Below are 14,043 nucleotides of genomic sequence, written 5' to 3'. Positions count from 1 at the left end.
ATCTCTATATGCGCAAATACATCTGCGTATGCATCAATATAATAATTTTTGTTATCGCTTTCGGTTACTCCCGAGATCTCAAATGTATAACTATAGAGTACTAGTTGGTATTGATATATCTGGATTGTAATGAGGTCAGTCTCATGTCAGATGGGGCATCCCCTTTCTCTGTTAGTTGTATGACGATAAAGCATCACTCTACTTCACTCAACATGGAACCTTGTAGATTATCCCAATTAATAAATATGGGACCAAAGGTTGGTTTAGTAACGCCATGATCTCCAGCGTCGTCATGTAGTTGTCACAGTACTAGCCCTCGCTGTTATATTTTCATCTAGCCGTTGATGGACCAGGAAAGCAAGGTCATCTATGCAATAGGGCTGCAGGGAATGTAGATCTGGTCTTGGTGTGAGCCATTACGGATGTCTACTTAAAACGGCTCGGGCAACTTGCTTGATCTTCTTGTAGCATACTCCTTGAATGTCCATTGAGCTTCAATAGAGTCTCGCGTAACGGTAGATATAGCAAGCTGCTTGGTTTGCTTGTATGAATTTTGATGGCGGATTGAGCGCGAGTTGGGCAAACCTCGCCAGGGCAGCTGCTGATCTGGTTCCAGAACCCATTGTTAACGAGGATAAGCTCTTGCGAAGTGGAGACTATTAGGGCAGTTGGCAGGCGGGTGACAAAAAAGAATTTACCGCGAAAGGGCGTATATAGAAGTACTCCTCATATGCCCTTTATTTTATCGACCGTTATATTAATACTTAACGTATTATAAAATATAGGGAAAAAATATTAGAATATACTTTAATAAATAAATTATCTCTAACTATTTTTTTCTAATTTTTCCTTTCCCTTTTAGGTGGTGCTATGCTCTGTTAAAGTTATTAAAAGGATTCGCGGGAAATTCTTTTTTGTCACCCGCCTGGTTGGTTCTAAAGGCGATCGGCTGGCCCACTACAGTAGTAGCGCTAGTGCGCCATTGCTACTCTTCTGACTCTGCGCTCCAACAGCGCGTGGGTATCTTCAATCTCTCAGCGGATGAAGCAATTTTTTTTAATGCGCTGCTGGATGAATTAGGCTTCGAGGTGACCGGCCTCCAGGTCGGATCGGTACAAGCGGAGAGGTGGGAACATCACATCGGGCTCTGGTTCTGCGCACCATAATAGGTATGGGCTGTATCACAAGCTGCCTGTCCGTCATCCATTCCCGTCTTTCAGTGCCACTTACGCGACGGTTCCAATTCCGCAGCACAATAAGGGCCAACAGAACTCAGGACTGGAAACAGCCTGTGAGACCCTTTGAGCTAGTGTAGCAGAAAGACAGTACTTTATGTTACTGGATATTTCTGATTCCATTTGGAACCGCGCACCACGTCGAAAGGGTACAGTTGGAAACTACGGCTAGGCGGACTAGAATGGTTGTTCCGGCCTCCCAGTGTCACTTTTCTGCACACGATTCGGTGAGAATTAAGGGAGCTGAAAGTGACTCGTATGGGCCAGCAAGTGCGTTACAACCAACAAGGGAATGCGACAGTATCGGGGCCCGTTTGTGTCCCCATTCGCCCAAGTATGCTGCTGTTCGGTAGCATCGTCAGGAAAGGATGTAAACGAGTGCATTTTGCCTAGAGATACGGGAAAGTACGACCTGGAAGAGCAACACAGGAGATTGGGGGTACAGTAACTCCGTCCTCCTCCGGGACTACGTATAAGCACAACCAGATGTATTTCGGCTGTCCGTCGAAAGCTGGCAATACGTCGTGAGGGCTGAACCCAGATAGGGAAACCAATGAATCCTGACGACATAACCAGGGACGACAGGAATTATGGATCCAAGTGTGATTGGCTCCGGGCGGAGGGGCCCTGGCCTCATCGTGACAGCGGCCCGGACCTAACACCCCGTATGCGACAGTCTGCCCTCTCCAGTTTCTTCAAGGCCTCATAGTGACCAAATGGCCTCGCAGTGCTGACGATCCAATTGCCGTACGTGGATGCTGACAAGAGTTGGAGACCCAACCACGTATCATTCCAGATCGAGATATCATCGGCTGCCTCCGCTCTTACCAATGCAATAGCACACAGGATGAGAGGTGACCACTGACAATTTTTAACTTTCGATTGGCCAAAATAAATTATTAAGGTGATGCTACGCTTCCTACGTCTCCCAGTCCAATGGAGAGCCTCCTGTTTGTCATGGTTGTTGAGCAAGATAAAGCAAGTTCAATGCTTGGTAATATAAAGGTCCCTGCCGTTTCAGGTGCTGATAATTGTGACCCTCGCAGCGCTGCCAATACCCCATCACATACTCTCCTGCTTCCAATATGCAACTACTAGGGTTTCGCCCGCTCATTCGAGCCTCTTTACAATCCGCTCTCGCGTCTGCGTACAAGCCAAAGAGTATGAGGATCGCCTCGCTGTCCACCATCACCGAGGTCATCACCAAGGACCACCGAGAGCTCGAGGAGCACTACAACGAGGTCGTCCTGACCAATGATGCCGACCACCGCGCTCGCTATGGCAACCAGTTCACTTGGGAGCTGGCGCGCCATTCTATCGCCGAGGAGCTGATTGTCTACCCGGCGATGGAGAAGTACATCGGTTCGAAGGGCAAGCAGCTCGCGGACAAAGACCGGGCACAGCACCATCGGGTATTTTCTCGTGCCACGCCTTAACCCAGATTTCCAGGTCCTGACTTTTGCTACAGATCAAAGAGCTGTTGAAGGAGTATCAGAATTTGCGGGGCGACGACCCCAAGCATGTACCCAAGCTGAAGGAGCTATGGCAGGCGCTGTCGCTACACATCAAGGAGGAGGAGAAGGAGGACCTGCCCGAGCTGGAGCAGGCCATCCTGAACGCCAAGGGTGACGGCGAGTCGGAGACGTTGGCCAAGACCTTCCAACGGACCAAGTACTTTGTGCCCACGCGCAGCCACCCCAGTGCCGGTGAGAACCCGGCCTTTGAGTCCGTCATGGGTTTGATGGCCGCGCCGATGGATAAGCTGGCCGACATGTTCCGCAAGTTCCCCAAAGAGGAACATTCGTTAGCCAATTGGAACAAGGACGCGCCTTGAGCGATGTGGCTGCTTCTTGCGTGGCACTGAGTGTGAGTCAGGTTTCTGTAAAGCAAGCTCGGGCATCTAAGATTGAACCAATAAATTCTAAGTCTGCTAGGTATAATGTGTCCCATAAGTCCCTGCTTTCGTCGCCAAACCATGATGAAGGCACTGCCCTTGGAGACTTGAGTCTCTAGACTGGGCAGTCTGCGATGAATGGCTTTGATGATACGGCTCGTCTGGCGCTGTCGGATTCATTGTTGTCATAGTTGACGACAAGGGATACCGCCTATCCTGCATCCAGGAAGTCGGCATCGGTGATTCAAATGGAACGCACCAACCTCCTACTGTCAGCAATCAGTTTGCGCTCGATAAGCATTACACTCACCTTTAGATTGAAGACTGCTAAAGCGATTCCAAGCCTGAAATCTTAAGTCACTATATACTAGTCTTTATATAAACTTGTCCTTTTTTTAATACCGAAAAAATTAATAATTTAACCACTTAAAAAATATTTAAATTTATATAATAATAAGTAATATTTAATAAATATTATATTTTTAAAATATAATTTATATAAAAAGTAAAAAAAAAATATAAAGTTATATAAAAAATTTTAACTTATAATTTAAAGATATAACGATAAAAAAAATAAAATTTTTATTTAATTTTTAATAACTTAAAAAAAAATTAATAATTTTTATTTATTTTTAAATTAACTTTTATTTAAGATTTTAAAATATATAAAAAATTATATAATATTATATAAATATATATTTAATTATATAATTAATTTATATAAAATATATATATAAAATTCTTTTATAAGTTTTAAAATTAATTTTTAAAAGGGACGGTTTTTTATATTATTTTTTTTTATTATATAAATTCGTTAAATTTAATTTATATTAATTTAAAATATATTATAAATATTATATATAATAATTAAATATAATTATTTTAATATATAATTTATATTTATTTTATATAATAATCGAATTAAAAAAATTTAATATTATAGTAATATAAATTAATAATACCTTTAATTTTATAACGTTTCTTTTTTTAATAAAAAAAAATTAATAGAAATTAAATTCTATATAAAATTAAAAGAAACTTTTATTAAATAAATATTTATTAAATTTAATAAAAAAGAAATTTTATTATATTTATATAATATTTTTTTTTATAAAATAAATAAATAAATTAATTTTAAATTATAAACCTTTAAATAATTAATTAAAATTAATAATATATTTCTTAATATATAAAAAGTATATATATTATTTTAATTTAAACCTTTAAAAAAGAAAATATTAAATATTTAAATATATAAATCACTTAATAAACTAAAAATTTAATAATAGAATTTTAATATATTTCTTTTAACCTTTATTATATAAAAATATATATTTTTATTAATAATTTCTTTATAAATAATAAAAACCTTATTTTTTAATTTAAATACTTTATTTTTATTAAATAAGAAATTAATTATATAAAAAATTAATTAAAATTTAAAGGAATATTATTTATTAAAGTTTAATAAAATATAAAAGGGTTATTTAAAATATATTAATAAGTAAATTATATAATATAATATTAAAGGTTAATAATAATATCGTTTTAAATTTTATATTATAATAAATTATATAAATTTTCGAATTTTAAAATATTTTAATAATATTTTATATAAATTTATAATCTTTTTATAAATATTTTATTAAACTTAGAATTACGAATAAAAAAAGGTTTATAATTAATATTATATTACTTTAAAAATTATATAAAAAAAAGATCGTTAAAATTTATTAAATTAATAATTGAAATAACTTTATTAACGCCTTTATTAAAAAATCCCTAAATATAGCCTTTAAATAATTTATTTATATAAATAAATTTATTATATAAATTAAAATATATATTAAAAAACTTACTTTATATATTAAATAAACGGCGTGGAATTACTATATAATATTTTTTTTTTTTTTCTCTTATTTTTTATATAAAATATATAACTATTATTAAACATTTTTATAATAATACCCGTATAAGGGAAAAAATAAAGAAATTAAATAATTTAATATATTTATATATAAAACAGTAAGAATAAAAAAAAGGTTTAAAAAAAGAGAGCTGCCCTTTTAAAAAAAAATTATTAATATTAATATTATTAACTTAAAAGTTATTAAAATTAATAATAAAGGTTTTATATATATAAAGCGTATAAATTATTAAATCCTTTATATAAAAAACTTAATAAGTTATTTTATAATAAACAGGATATATATTATAAATACACTATATTAAACCCTAACCTACCGGTACGATCGTACTACAGCCCATTCAACACTTTTCTATACGAACCCGAACATCTTGGACTGCTCTGCCATCCGTGAGGGAATCAATCTCTGCCTCCCTTTGCCGTGTGACGCCCTGCGGACCGTGCAAGACGGCGACACGTGTACCGGCACCGCCATCGATTCCGGAATTTCGACACTGGACCTAATCATCTTCAACAGCCAGCTCGAGCGCAACTGTTCCAACTTGCACGCGGCCGACCCCTCGTGGGGCTCCACGCTCTGCGTCTCTACGCCCGGCGGCACTTACTCGGGCACGCCGGGCTTCAACGTCCCCATCGACGGGGCAAAGGGCGGCAGCAAAGGTCACGCTACCCAGTCCGTAGCCCCGCCGCCGGGTGCCGCCGTTGCCACGAATACCACCCTGATGTGTGGCGCCTGGTACGTCCACGGCGAGCTGCAATGCGCGCAAATCTGCCTGTCCAACTACCTCTCGATCCGCGAGTTTACCGCCGCCAACCCTTCGCTGGGGACTACGACGTGTGACGGCGACCTCGTGGGGGCGCCGCGTACTGCGTGGCACCCCTGTCTGGCGGTGGTTCTTCGAATTCACCGACCACCACAGCCCCTTCGACCCCGACAGAACAACCTTCCACCTCCACCTTGGCCCCTGTCATGCCGAACCCAGCTGGGTTCCCCGTGGTACCGATGCCGACTCCGGATGCACCTGGCCAATACCAGCATGGAGTGATTGTGTCGTGCCAAAAATGGCACAAGGTGGCTTCGGGAGACGGGTGCTGGAGCATCAGCCAGGAGTATGGTATCGAGTTATCCAGCTTTTATAAATGGAACCCCGCGGTGGGTAGTGATTGTCAATCTCTTTGGCTAGACTATTACGTCTGTGTCGGCTTGTAAATGGGAAGATTCCTTTTATCTAGGTATCAAGTATTTAGTATCCCCCTGTCTTTTTGAGCCATTTGGAGATGGCCGTTAGCGGCCGGTCCACACCGGCTGTCCCCTGACATAGCCATTATCGGCGGCCCAGATTAGGAAGGCCCTGAATCGGTAGCACACTCACAACATCCTGCTCTCACCCACTCTCTGTATCTGATGTATCCAGACTTGCAATGAGCGAAGACACATTCCTGTCAATACTCTTAAATCAAAACACTTTATCAGCCAATCTGGCAAATTTTCACAATGCACTACAAGACTCCCAAGGCCGTTCCTCGGCTTATCATCCATGGCGGCGCCGGCAACATCCAGCCCGACAACATGTCGTCCGAGAAGTACCGTCAGTACCGTGAAGCCCTACTAACTATCGTAAGTCGCTCCCCGTATATGCACGCCGACTCGACCATAGTAAGGCACTGTAATGTGATTGCTTAACCAACGCGCAATTTGTTATCTTTCTTCAGACATCGCAAACCGAGGAGTACATGTACACCCCCATCCCCACCAAGGGCGGGAGCCAACGCGACCCAACGGCGCTGGAGATCGCGGTGCACGCCGTGACGCTCCTCGAGAACAACCCGCTGTTCAACTCGGGCCACGGCGCCGTCTTCACGCGCGACGGCGTCAACGAGCTCGAGGCCTCCATCATGGTCTCCCGGGGCGCCGCCAAGCGCGGGGTCGGCGTCACCGGCCTGCGCCGCGTCCGGAACCCGATCCTGCTGGCCCGGAAGATGCTGGAGCACGGCGACGACGACTTGGCGGGGAAGTCGGATCTGGGCTGGGCGACCGCATCCGGGGACGGTGCTGATGGGCCCGACTTGGATATCCCCTCGGCACAGGGGCATACCTTGATCCACGGCCGGTCCGCCGAGATCCTGGCGGAGAAGTACGGGCTCGAGCTCGTCGAACAGGGCTATTTCTTCACGCAGACGCGCTGGGACGAGCACGTGCGGGCGCTGGAGCGGGAGAAGAAGGCTCCGCGCATACATTCCGCGACCTGGAGCCCGGATGAGTATCTCCCACAGGGAACGTGTGGTAAGTTTTGAACCATCCTTGTTTTGGGAGGATCTTCAGGGAATGGAGATCGCCGAACTGGGTTTGCTGACTTCCATGGTCCTGAAGGCGCCGTAGCGCTCGATTCCGACGGCGTCCTGTGCTGTGCGACAAGTACAGGTGGCATGACCAACAAGCTGACGGGCCGCATCGGCGACACCCCGTCTGTCGGCGCCGGCTTTTGGGCCGAAGAGTGGAGCGAGAAACAGAAAATCGACTCGACAAGCAGCCTGACTGGACGGGCAGCCGGATTGCTCAGAAATTTCGCACCCGACTGGTGGAGACATCTTCCGACAGGACGAGCGATTGATCTGGGTACCGGCTTCGTAGGTGGCCTGTTCTCGGACTGCCTTCCACCCCGTCACTACGCGCCCCTTGCCGCGGGAGAGCAGGCAGCGACGACAGTGAAAAGGTCTGTCGCGCTCTCGGGCACGGGCAACGGCGATTCCTTCCTGCGTCTCGCCGCAGCGCACGCCGTCGCTTCCATGGCGCGCTGGGCCGCAATCCCGGCCGCCGAGGCGCTCCGCCGGGTCGCGGGCCGCGGGGGCGACCTGCAACAGAGCGCGGGGAACCGCTGGGGCAAGACGGGCGAAGGTGAAGGGGGCATGATTGGCATTGAGAGCGTCGTCCGGGTGGTAGAAGATGAAGAACAAGCAGATGACCACCAGCGTGGTAGTGGTGGCAGTATCGTAGTGTCAAGCCAGATATTGCAAGACTTCAACTGCGGGGGCATGTTCCGCGCCTGGATCGATGACGAAGGGAAGCATGTCATGAAGATTTGGGATCATGTCTCGGATGAACACGACTTGGTACGCAAGCAGGCTCGATCGCCACGCTCGGAGAAGGGTCATGAGTAGGGGCTTAGAGAATGTGCCTAGTGTAGAATCCTAGACTTGAGAGCGGTCGATCACGGAGCTTTGTTCGAAAGTCATAGACATGATCTGAGGTTTGTCATTATGTTGGTCTAAAGTCGTGTTGGATGCTGGTGTTTGCCTCCAATAATACATCAGGAAGAAGTGGTGGCCATCGAAGCGTGACTCTCCCATTCCTGTCCCATTCTCCCGTCTATTCCTACAAAACCAGGCCGCCTCTTCCTGAGCCCGATGTCCAGCGAAGCGGCCTAGATCGACGCTGCCCCCCGGATCTAGCATGTACAGCTGCGGGAGTGATCGGAGGGAGCGACGTCATATGTATATATCAAATGAGTAGAGTGGCGATTGTAGGTCCCCGGCCGTGGCGATGCTACAAGTTGGTACGGCCTTCAATTCACGGCCATTTCGACAAACTATGCCAGAGCCTTCTCGGCATTCGGTGGCGGTGCGGGTACCTACCCAAGTTGCGATTCACGGTCAGCATACAGGAACGAAAGAAAACAACCCAGCCGAGCTTCCTCGTCGCAAAACGTACCTCTAATTTTGTTGAACCGGCCATCAGCCTCTGGAATCCGATACCGACGCCCTCGATAACGGCGAGTAGCACCGCACATCCAATGGCACCGTTCCGCGCCGCCTTGTAACCACCGCGGATAGCCAGGGAGCCACCGGTGAAGAAACCGGCGATGATGGCGTTGTAGGGGTCCTCCTTCTTGCGGATGCCCTTCACGGCGCAGTCGAATGTCGAGAAGAGGCCACCCCACACGCCGAAGTTGCCGCCTAACACTGGTGCACGCGCCTTGATGGCTGTGATGGCGCCTATCCGTCGCTCGCCCATGGGGCTGTTGCGGAAGCCCTTGATGCCGTGCCATATGGTTCCACCAATTGCCTACCGAGACGACAAGTTAGTTGACTGGGCTAGACGTTTTCCCCAGGAGGCTAAGACCGAAATTGAGCCTGTGGCGAGTGTTCAGATAAGACGATAGAGAGAGAAGCATGACATACACCCATGGCAAAGGCACCTCCGAAGTCATTCAGAATGACATAAGGGCAAGGGTCTCGTGTGTGATCCATTGTGGTTGGTTATATTTGAATAGTTCCAGAACAGGAAAAAAACGAGGCGAGTGTCGAGGAAGGTCGACGTAAAGAAAAAAAGCCGTCTCCTGGGTACGATTGCGCGCTTCAATTGCGATGTCGCAGCGGCAGGCTATCTCCCGAATTCGATTGTCGGGATCGAGGAGAGCAGATTGGTATGTTCGATAGTTATTGCAGTGCGACGCGAGCTGGTGGGTGGTCTCGAAAGATGCGACGTTGGGGCGGCAGTCTTGTCGTCGTCGGGATGGAGTTTGTCGGATCAAAAATCAAACTGCTGATATCATGGTCATGCTCAGGCTGGCCGATTATTTTGCAAGGCCTGACCTGACTGGAGCGGGCGAGAAAATTGTTGCGCACGGGCCATGACCATCGGAGGTAAGCGGTCGTTTCTTGTCCGTGGTGCCGATGGGTAGCCCCACTTGCACACTCTCCAAGGGCTTAGGCTACCCGCAGCTCTGGTTACCCCACGCCCGCCTTAACTGTAGCAGTACGTACCGGGGCAGCAACATACGCCATGGCAACTTGAGGTTTTTGACAGACTCAACTGCAAAAATTCGCTATAGGGTGGCAGCCAACATTGACGTTTGTGACGAGTATTCCATCGCTCCTGTTCTCCATACGTACCGGAATGCTTATCTTGATCGGAGATGGTATACGGCGGCAAGGTATCAAGTAAACGACGCCCAGTAATCGGAAGTGAGACATGCTTCTTCCAACATGCAGCGTATGCGACGCACATTGATCTGACTGCAGCCGCGCAGGTACTGCTGTTTTCATCAGCCCAGATTCAGTGTTTGCTTGAGCACACACGCGCATATGATTGAGATCCAGGCACCACATAGGTTGGTCGATGCATAGTTTCACCAGATACATGTTGCCTGCCAGGCCGCAATATCCCTGAATACATATTGGCTACTGGCGGTGAAGCTCACCCGTGTTTGATGCGCAGGCGTCTTACCTTCATTGGCGAATTATTTCATCGCACAAGGCCAACCCGCTGCCGACTTGGACTTCTTGGTAAACGTTGTTTTGGCGGTGTATTTGTTTTTTTGTTTTCATATCTGATTTGCATATAAGCCACCAGTCCCTCATGCTGCCAGAGCCAAATTTCCTTGGAGGGCAACAAACGTCTGGCCGTGCTGCTGTGTATCCGACACTTATTGCTAGCAGCATACATCACGTCCGAAGCGTTGTTGAGCAGGAGTGATCTCACCATTGTCTGAACACAGAGTCCTTGTTGGGCTAGAATCCCATCTGCTTCTTATCAATTTTTCCCTCGGTCTTCCAGAGTTGCCATACGCGCCATAATTGCATCATGGCCAAGGGACGAGTGAGTATGCAAGAGCCTGGGGGTTGTCAAGGTTGCCAGAGGATCCAAGACGAAGAGGGCATGCAGAAGCAAGGCGGATGGAGATCGCAGTACCCGAGTAAGTGCATCGTCTCACACATCTTGTAGGCTCGTTCCTGAACTGGAGGCGGATAAGAACAAGGAAGCTGTATCCCGGGAGCAGCCGACGAGATGCGCCAGAAGAAGTCTCAAGTCCCAACTCAGGGGTCCAGAGCTGGTAGCCGGCCCCACTGATTCCCAGGCACTAGGTGCTAGGGTGGCAGGCGCTGTGCTGCTGCTGCAGGGGGTGGGGGTGTGGGTGACATGCGCTTGCCTGGGCCTTGACAGCTTGCCCAGTAGCGGCTGTCGCATCACATCATTCCAGCTCCAATTGACTGGATTATTTGGTGCGGGCTTCTACACCGTCGTGCAAATGGAATGGCCTCTTGCAACCTGCCTTCTGCACTTGTAACTTACTCAATTTGTCTTGGAAGAAACTTACATACATAACACCTCTCGTGATACCCCCCGTCGTCTCTCGCAGAAACTGACAGTTCGTTCAACCCAAGTTCAGTCATTCGAAGTGTCGACAGCAGCAGCCCCTCCACCACCGATGCCGGCCACCACCGTCACCCCGAATGCGTCGGCTCCTGCTGTTGAAGTGCCGCCGCACACTACGCCTGAACTGAACCATGTCCTCAAGCACGACAGCTCCGTCCTGGCCCTCGTGGTAGGCAACGACCGTATCTATGCCGGCACTCAAGATGGCGAGATCGTGGTATGGTCCCTGGCCACCTTCCAGCCCATCCACCGCATCCAGGCCCACAAGCGCAGTGTCATGTGCCTCTTCCTGTCCGACGACGAGTCCCTTCTCTTCTCGAGCGCCAGCGACCCCATTGTCAACGTCTGGTGCCCCAGCTCCATGACCCGCAAGTACGAGATCTACAGCACGTGGGATTCCTTTGGCGACATCTTCTCCGTATCGTATTCTTCACAGCACCAGACCGTCTACTACGGCGCCCAGAATACGACCATACAATGGGCTGCGCTCAACGACGCCAGCCGTGTGGTTGCCCAAGATTCTACAAGCCACCCCGATCGCCGAAACCACCGCTTCTTCGACTCGCGGGCTGTGGGCGGCGCGAGCACACCACGTCCCACCGACGAGCGATACGACCTGATCCCCCGATCGCATACCGTCGTCGAGACCGATCGAAGAGCAATCAAACAATATGCCCACTACGGATACGTTTTCTGCATGCTGATGGCACGCGGTGTGACCGCCTATGTGGACCCTGAAGACGACGTTCTGATTTCGGGCGGTGGCGACGGGACCATCAAGGTCTGGCAGCTGGGTGGAAACGAGGTTGGGCCTGATGGGACCCTCAATGGTCTTCGGGAGATCATGTGCCTTGGCGAAGATAATGCCGAGTCGGTCATGTCTCTCAGCATCGACGGGTCCTTTCTGTATAGCGGCAAGCTTAGCGGCATCGTTGAGCTCTGGGATCTGGATACAAAGCAGAAGCTGCGCGTCATCAATGCTCACAAGGGCGACGTTATGGCGCTGCAGATGGGCTGGGGCTACTTGTGGAGTGCCGGCTCAACAGGAACCGCAAGCGTAAGTTCAATTCCTCTTCCCAACGTGGCGTACCATGCTAAACGCCGACGAACAGAAACACAGCACAGCGCACTATGGCCAGTACCAGGTTGATTGCTCGCAAAACGTCAGCCAGAAGTACCAGCTCCTGACGCAATGGAAGGCTCACGAGGGCAAAATCCTGGCTTGCGCTGTTTCCAACTACGAGGGTCGCGAAGTCTTCATCACGGGCGCCAACGACAACACGGTAGCCGTGTGGGTGGTCAAGAACCCCCCGGCAACGGAGACTACAGAGCAGCCCTCGCCCGTGGTGGACGAGGACATGATGATCTCGAGTCTGAGGGACTTCGTGTCATTCAAGACCATTTCCTCCCGGCCCGAGTATGCAGAAGATTGCCGACGAGGCGCCACGTTTCTTCGCACATTGTTCCGTAAGCACGGCGGTGATGTGGAGATGCTGAGCGCGGACGACAACCTTCACCATCCCGTCGTCTTTGCCAAGTTCAGCGGGAAGCTTGAGCCGGCAGAAAAGCGCAAGCGGATTCTGTTCTACGGCCACTACGACGTTGTTCCCGCCGACTCGAGGAAGGGCAGCTGGAACACAGACCCCTTCCAGCTTAAAGGGACGAACGGCTATCTCTACGGCCGTGGTGTCAGTGACAACAAGGGGCCCACCATGGCTGCACTCTATGCATTGACGGATCTCATGCAATCCAAAGCCTTGGATTCAGATGTCGTTTTTCTCATTGAGGGAGAAGAAGAGTCGGGTTCTCGGGGCTTCCAGGAGACTGTTCGCCAGAACAAAGATAAGATCGGACACATCGACTACATCTTGCTGGCCAACAGCTACTGGTTGAACGACATAACACCTTGCTTGACATATGGCCTTCGAGGTGTTCTACACGCTACCGTATGCGTGGAGTCGAAGAACCCCGATCTTCATTCGGGTGTGGACGGATCATACATGATTAACGAGCCTCTAACCGACCTGACCACACTGATCTCCAAACTCAAGGGGCCACGCAACCGGATTTTGATTCCTGGCTTCTACGAGGGCATTCTGCCACTGACGCCCGAGGAAGAGGCTCGATTCGATAACATCACTACGGTGCTCATCAACCAGAGCCCGGCCGAGAACAAGTCGGCCTCGGACCTCAAGACTTCTCTAATGGCACGATGGCGCGAACCCAACCTGACCATCCACCGATTTAAGGTATCAGGCCCCGACGGCAGTCTGGTCAGCAGCCACGCCAGCTCCCATATCAGCTTCCGGCTGGTGCCCGGCCAGGAGCTCGACGACATCATCCAGTCTCTCCAGACGTACCTGCGCAACGAGTTCGACCTGCTCGAGTCCGAGAACGACCTGACGGTCAAGATCGACAACAAGGCCGAGCCGTGGCTGGGCGACCCGGACAACGCCATCTTCCGGACGCTCGAGGAAGCCATCATGCAGGCGTGGGGTCCGAGCCTCTTCGACAACGGAGAAGAGCCGGAGTCGCAGGAGTCAACGGCTAAGCCGGCCGCGGCGGCCGTCGGCGGTGAAAAGCTGCGGAAGCCGCTGTATATCCGCGAGGGCGGCTCGATCCCGGCGATCCGGTTCCTGGAGAAGGAGTTTGGGGCCCCCGCCGCGCACTTGCCTTGTGGGCAGGCGAGCGACTCGGCGCATCTGGATAACGAGAGGCTGAGGGTGACGAACCTGCTGAAGAGTCGCGAGGTGTTTGCGCACGTGTTCAAGAAGCTTTAAGTACAAGTAGTTACTCTTGGCCCATGGCGCAAGCCAAGCCCACTCTAAAA

The 14,043-nt window shown here is 48.6% G+C and overlaps 5 protein-coding genes across 5 annotated transcripts; 3 read left to right on the top strand and 2 right to left on the bottom strand.

The window, feature by feature from the left end:
• Positions 1-2,320: 2,320 nt before the first annotated feature.
• On the top strand, positions 2,321-3,069 carry PG985_003427 (uncharacterized protein; the record flags this gene model as incomplete). Its single annotated transcript, XM_066823196.1, has 2 exons — positions 2,321-2,647; positions 2,704-3,069. 2 exons carry the CDS (start codon positions 2,321-2,323, stop codon positions 3,067-3,069), a joined length of 693 nt encoding a protein of 230 aa, XP_066690628.1.
• Positions 3,070-5,556: 2,487 nt separating this feature from the next.
• PG985_003426 (uncharacterized protein) lies at positions 5,557-6,028 on the bottom strand (the record flags this gene model as incomplete). Its single annotated transcript, XM_066823195.1, has 2 exons — positions 5,557-5,884; positions 5,925-6,028. The coding sequence occupies 2 exons, from the start codon at positions 6,026-6,028 to the stop codon at positions 5,557-5,559; spliced, it is 432 nt and encodes a 143-aa protein (XP_066690627.1).
• Positions 6,029-6,551: 523 nt separating this feature from the next.
• PG985_003425 (L-asparaginase precursor) lies at positions 6,552-8,215 on the top strand (the record flags this gene model as incomplete). Its single annotated transcript, XM_066823194.1, has 3 exons — positions 6,552-6,674; positions 6,770-7,340; positions 7,428-8,215. 3 exons carry the CDS (start codon positions 6,552-6,554, stop codon positions 8,213-8,215), a joined length of 1,482 nt encoding a protein of 493 aa, XP_066690626.1.
• A 428-nt stretch (positions 8,216-8,643) lies between these two features.
• On the bottom strand, positions 8,644-9,304 carry PG985_003424 (uncharacterized protein; the record flags this gene model as incomplete). Its single annotated transcript, XM_066823193.1, has 3 exons — positions 8,644-8,685; positions 8,766-9,119; positions 9,236-9,304. 3 exons carry the CDS (start codon positions 9,302-9,304, stop codon positions 8,644-8,646), a joined length of 465 nt encoding a protein of 154 aa, XP_066690625.1.
• Positions 9,305-11,265: 1,961 nt separating this feature from the next.
• PG985_003423 (uncharacterized protein) lies at positions 11,266-13,993 on the top strand (the record flags this gene model as incomplete). The annotated part of the gene is made up of 2 exons (XM_066823192.1): positions 11,266-12,270; positions 12,326-13,993. The coding sequence occupies 2 exons, from the start codon at positions 11,266-11,268 to the stop codon at positions 13,991-13,993; spliced, it is 2,673 nt and encodes an 890-aa protein (XP_066690624.1).
• Positions 13,994-14,043: the final 50 nt, after the last annotated feature.

The sequence above is a fragment of the Apiospora marii genome (genome assembly GCF_038362585.1).
Source record: "Apiospora marii strain CBS 49790 chromosome Unknown utg000002l_segment0_segment0, whole genome shotgun sequence".
NCBI classification, from domain to species: domain Eukaryota; kingdom Fungi; phylum Ascomycota; class Sordariomycetes; order Amphisphaeriales; family Apiosporaceae; genus Apiospora; species Apiospora marii.
Note: the sequence above shows the minus strand (reverse complement) of the source record. Positions and strands in the feature narration are given on the sequence as shown.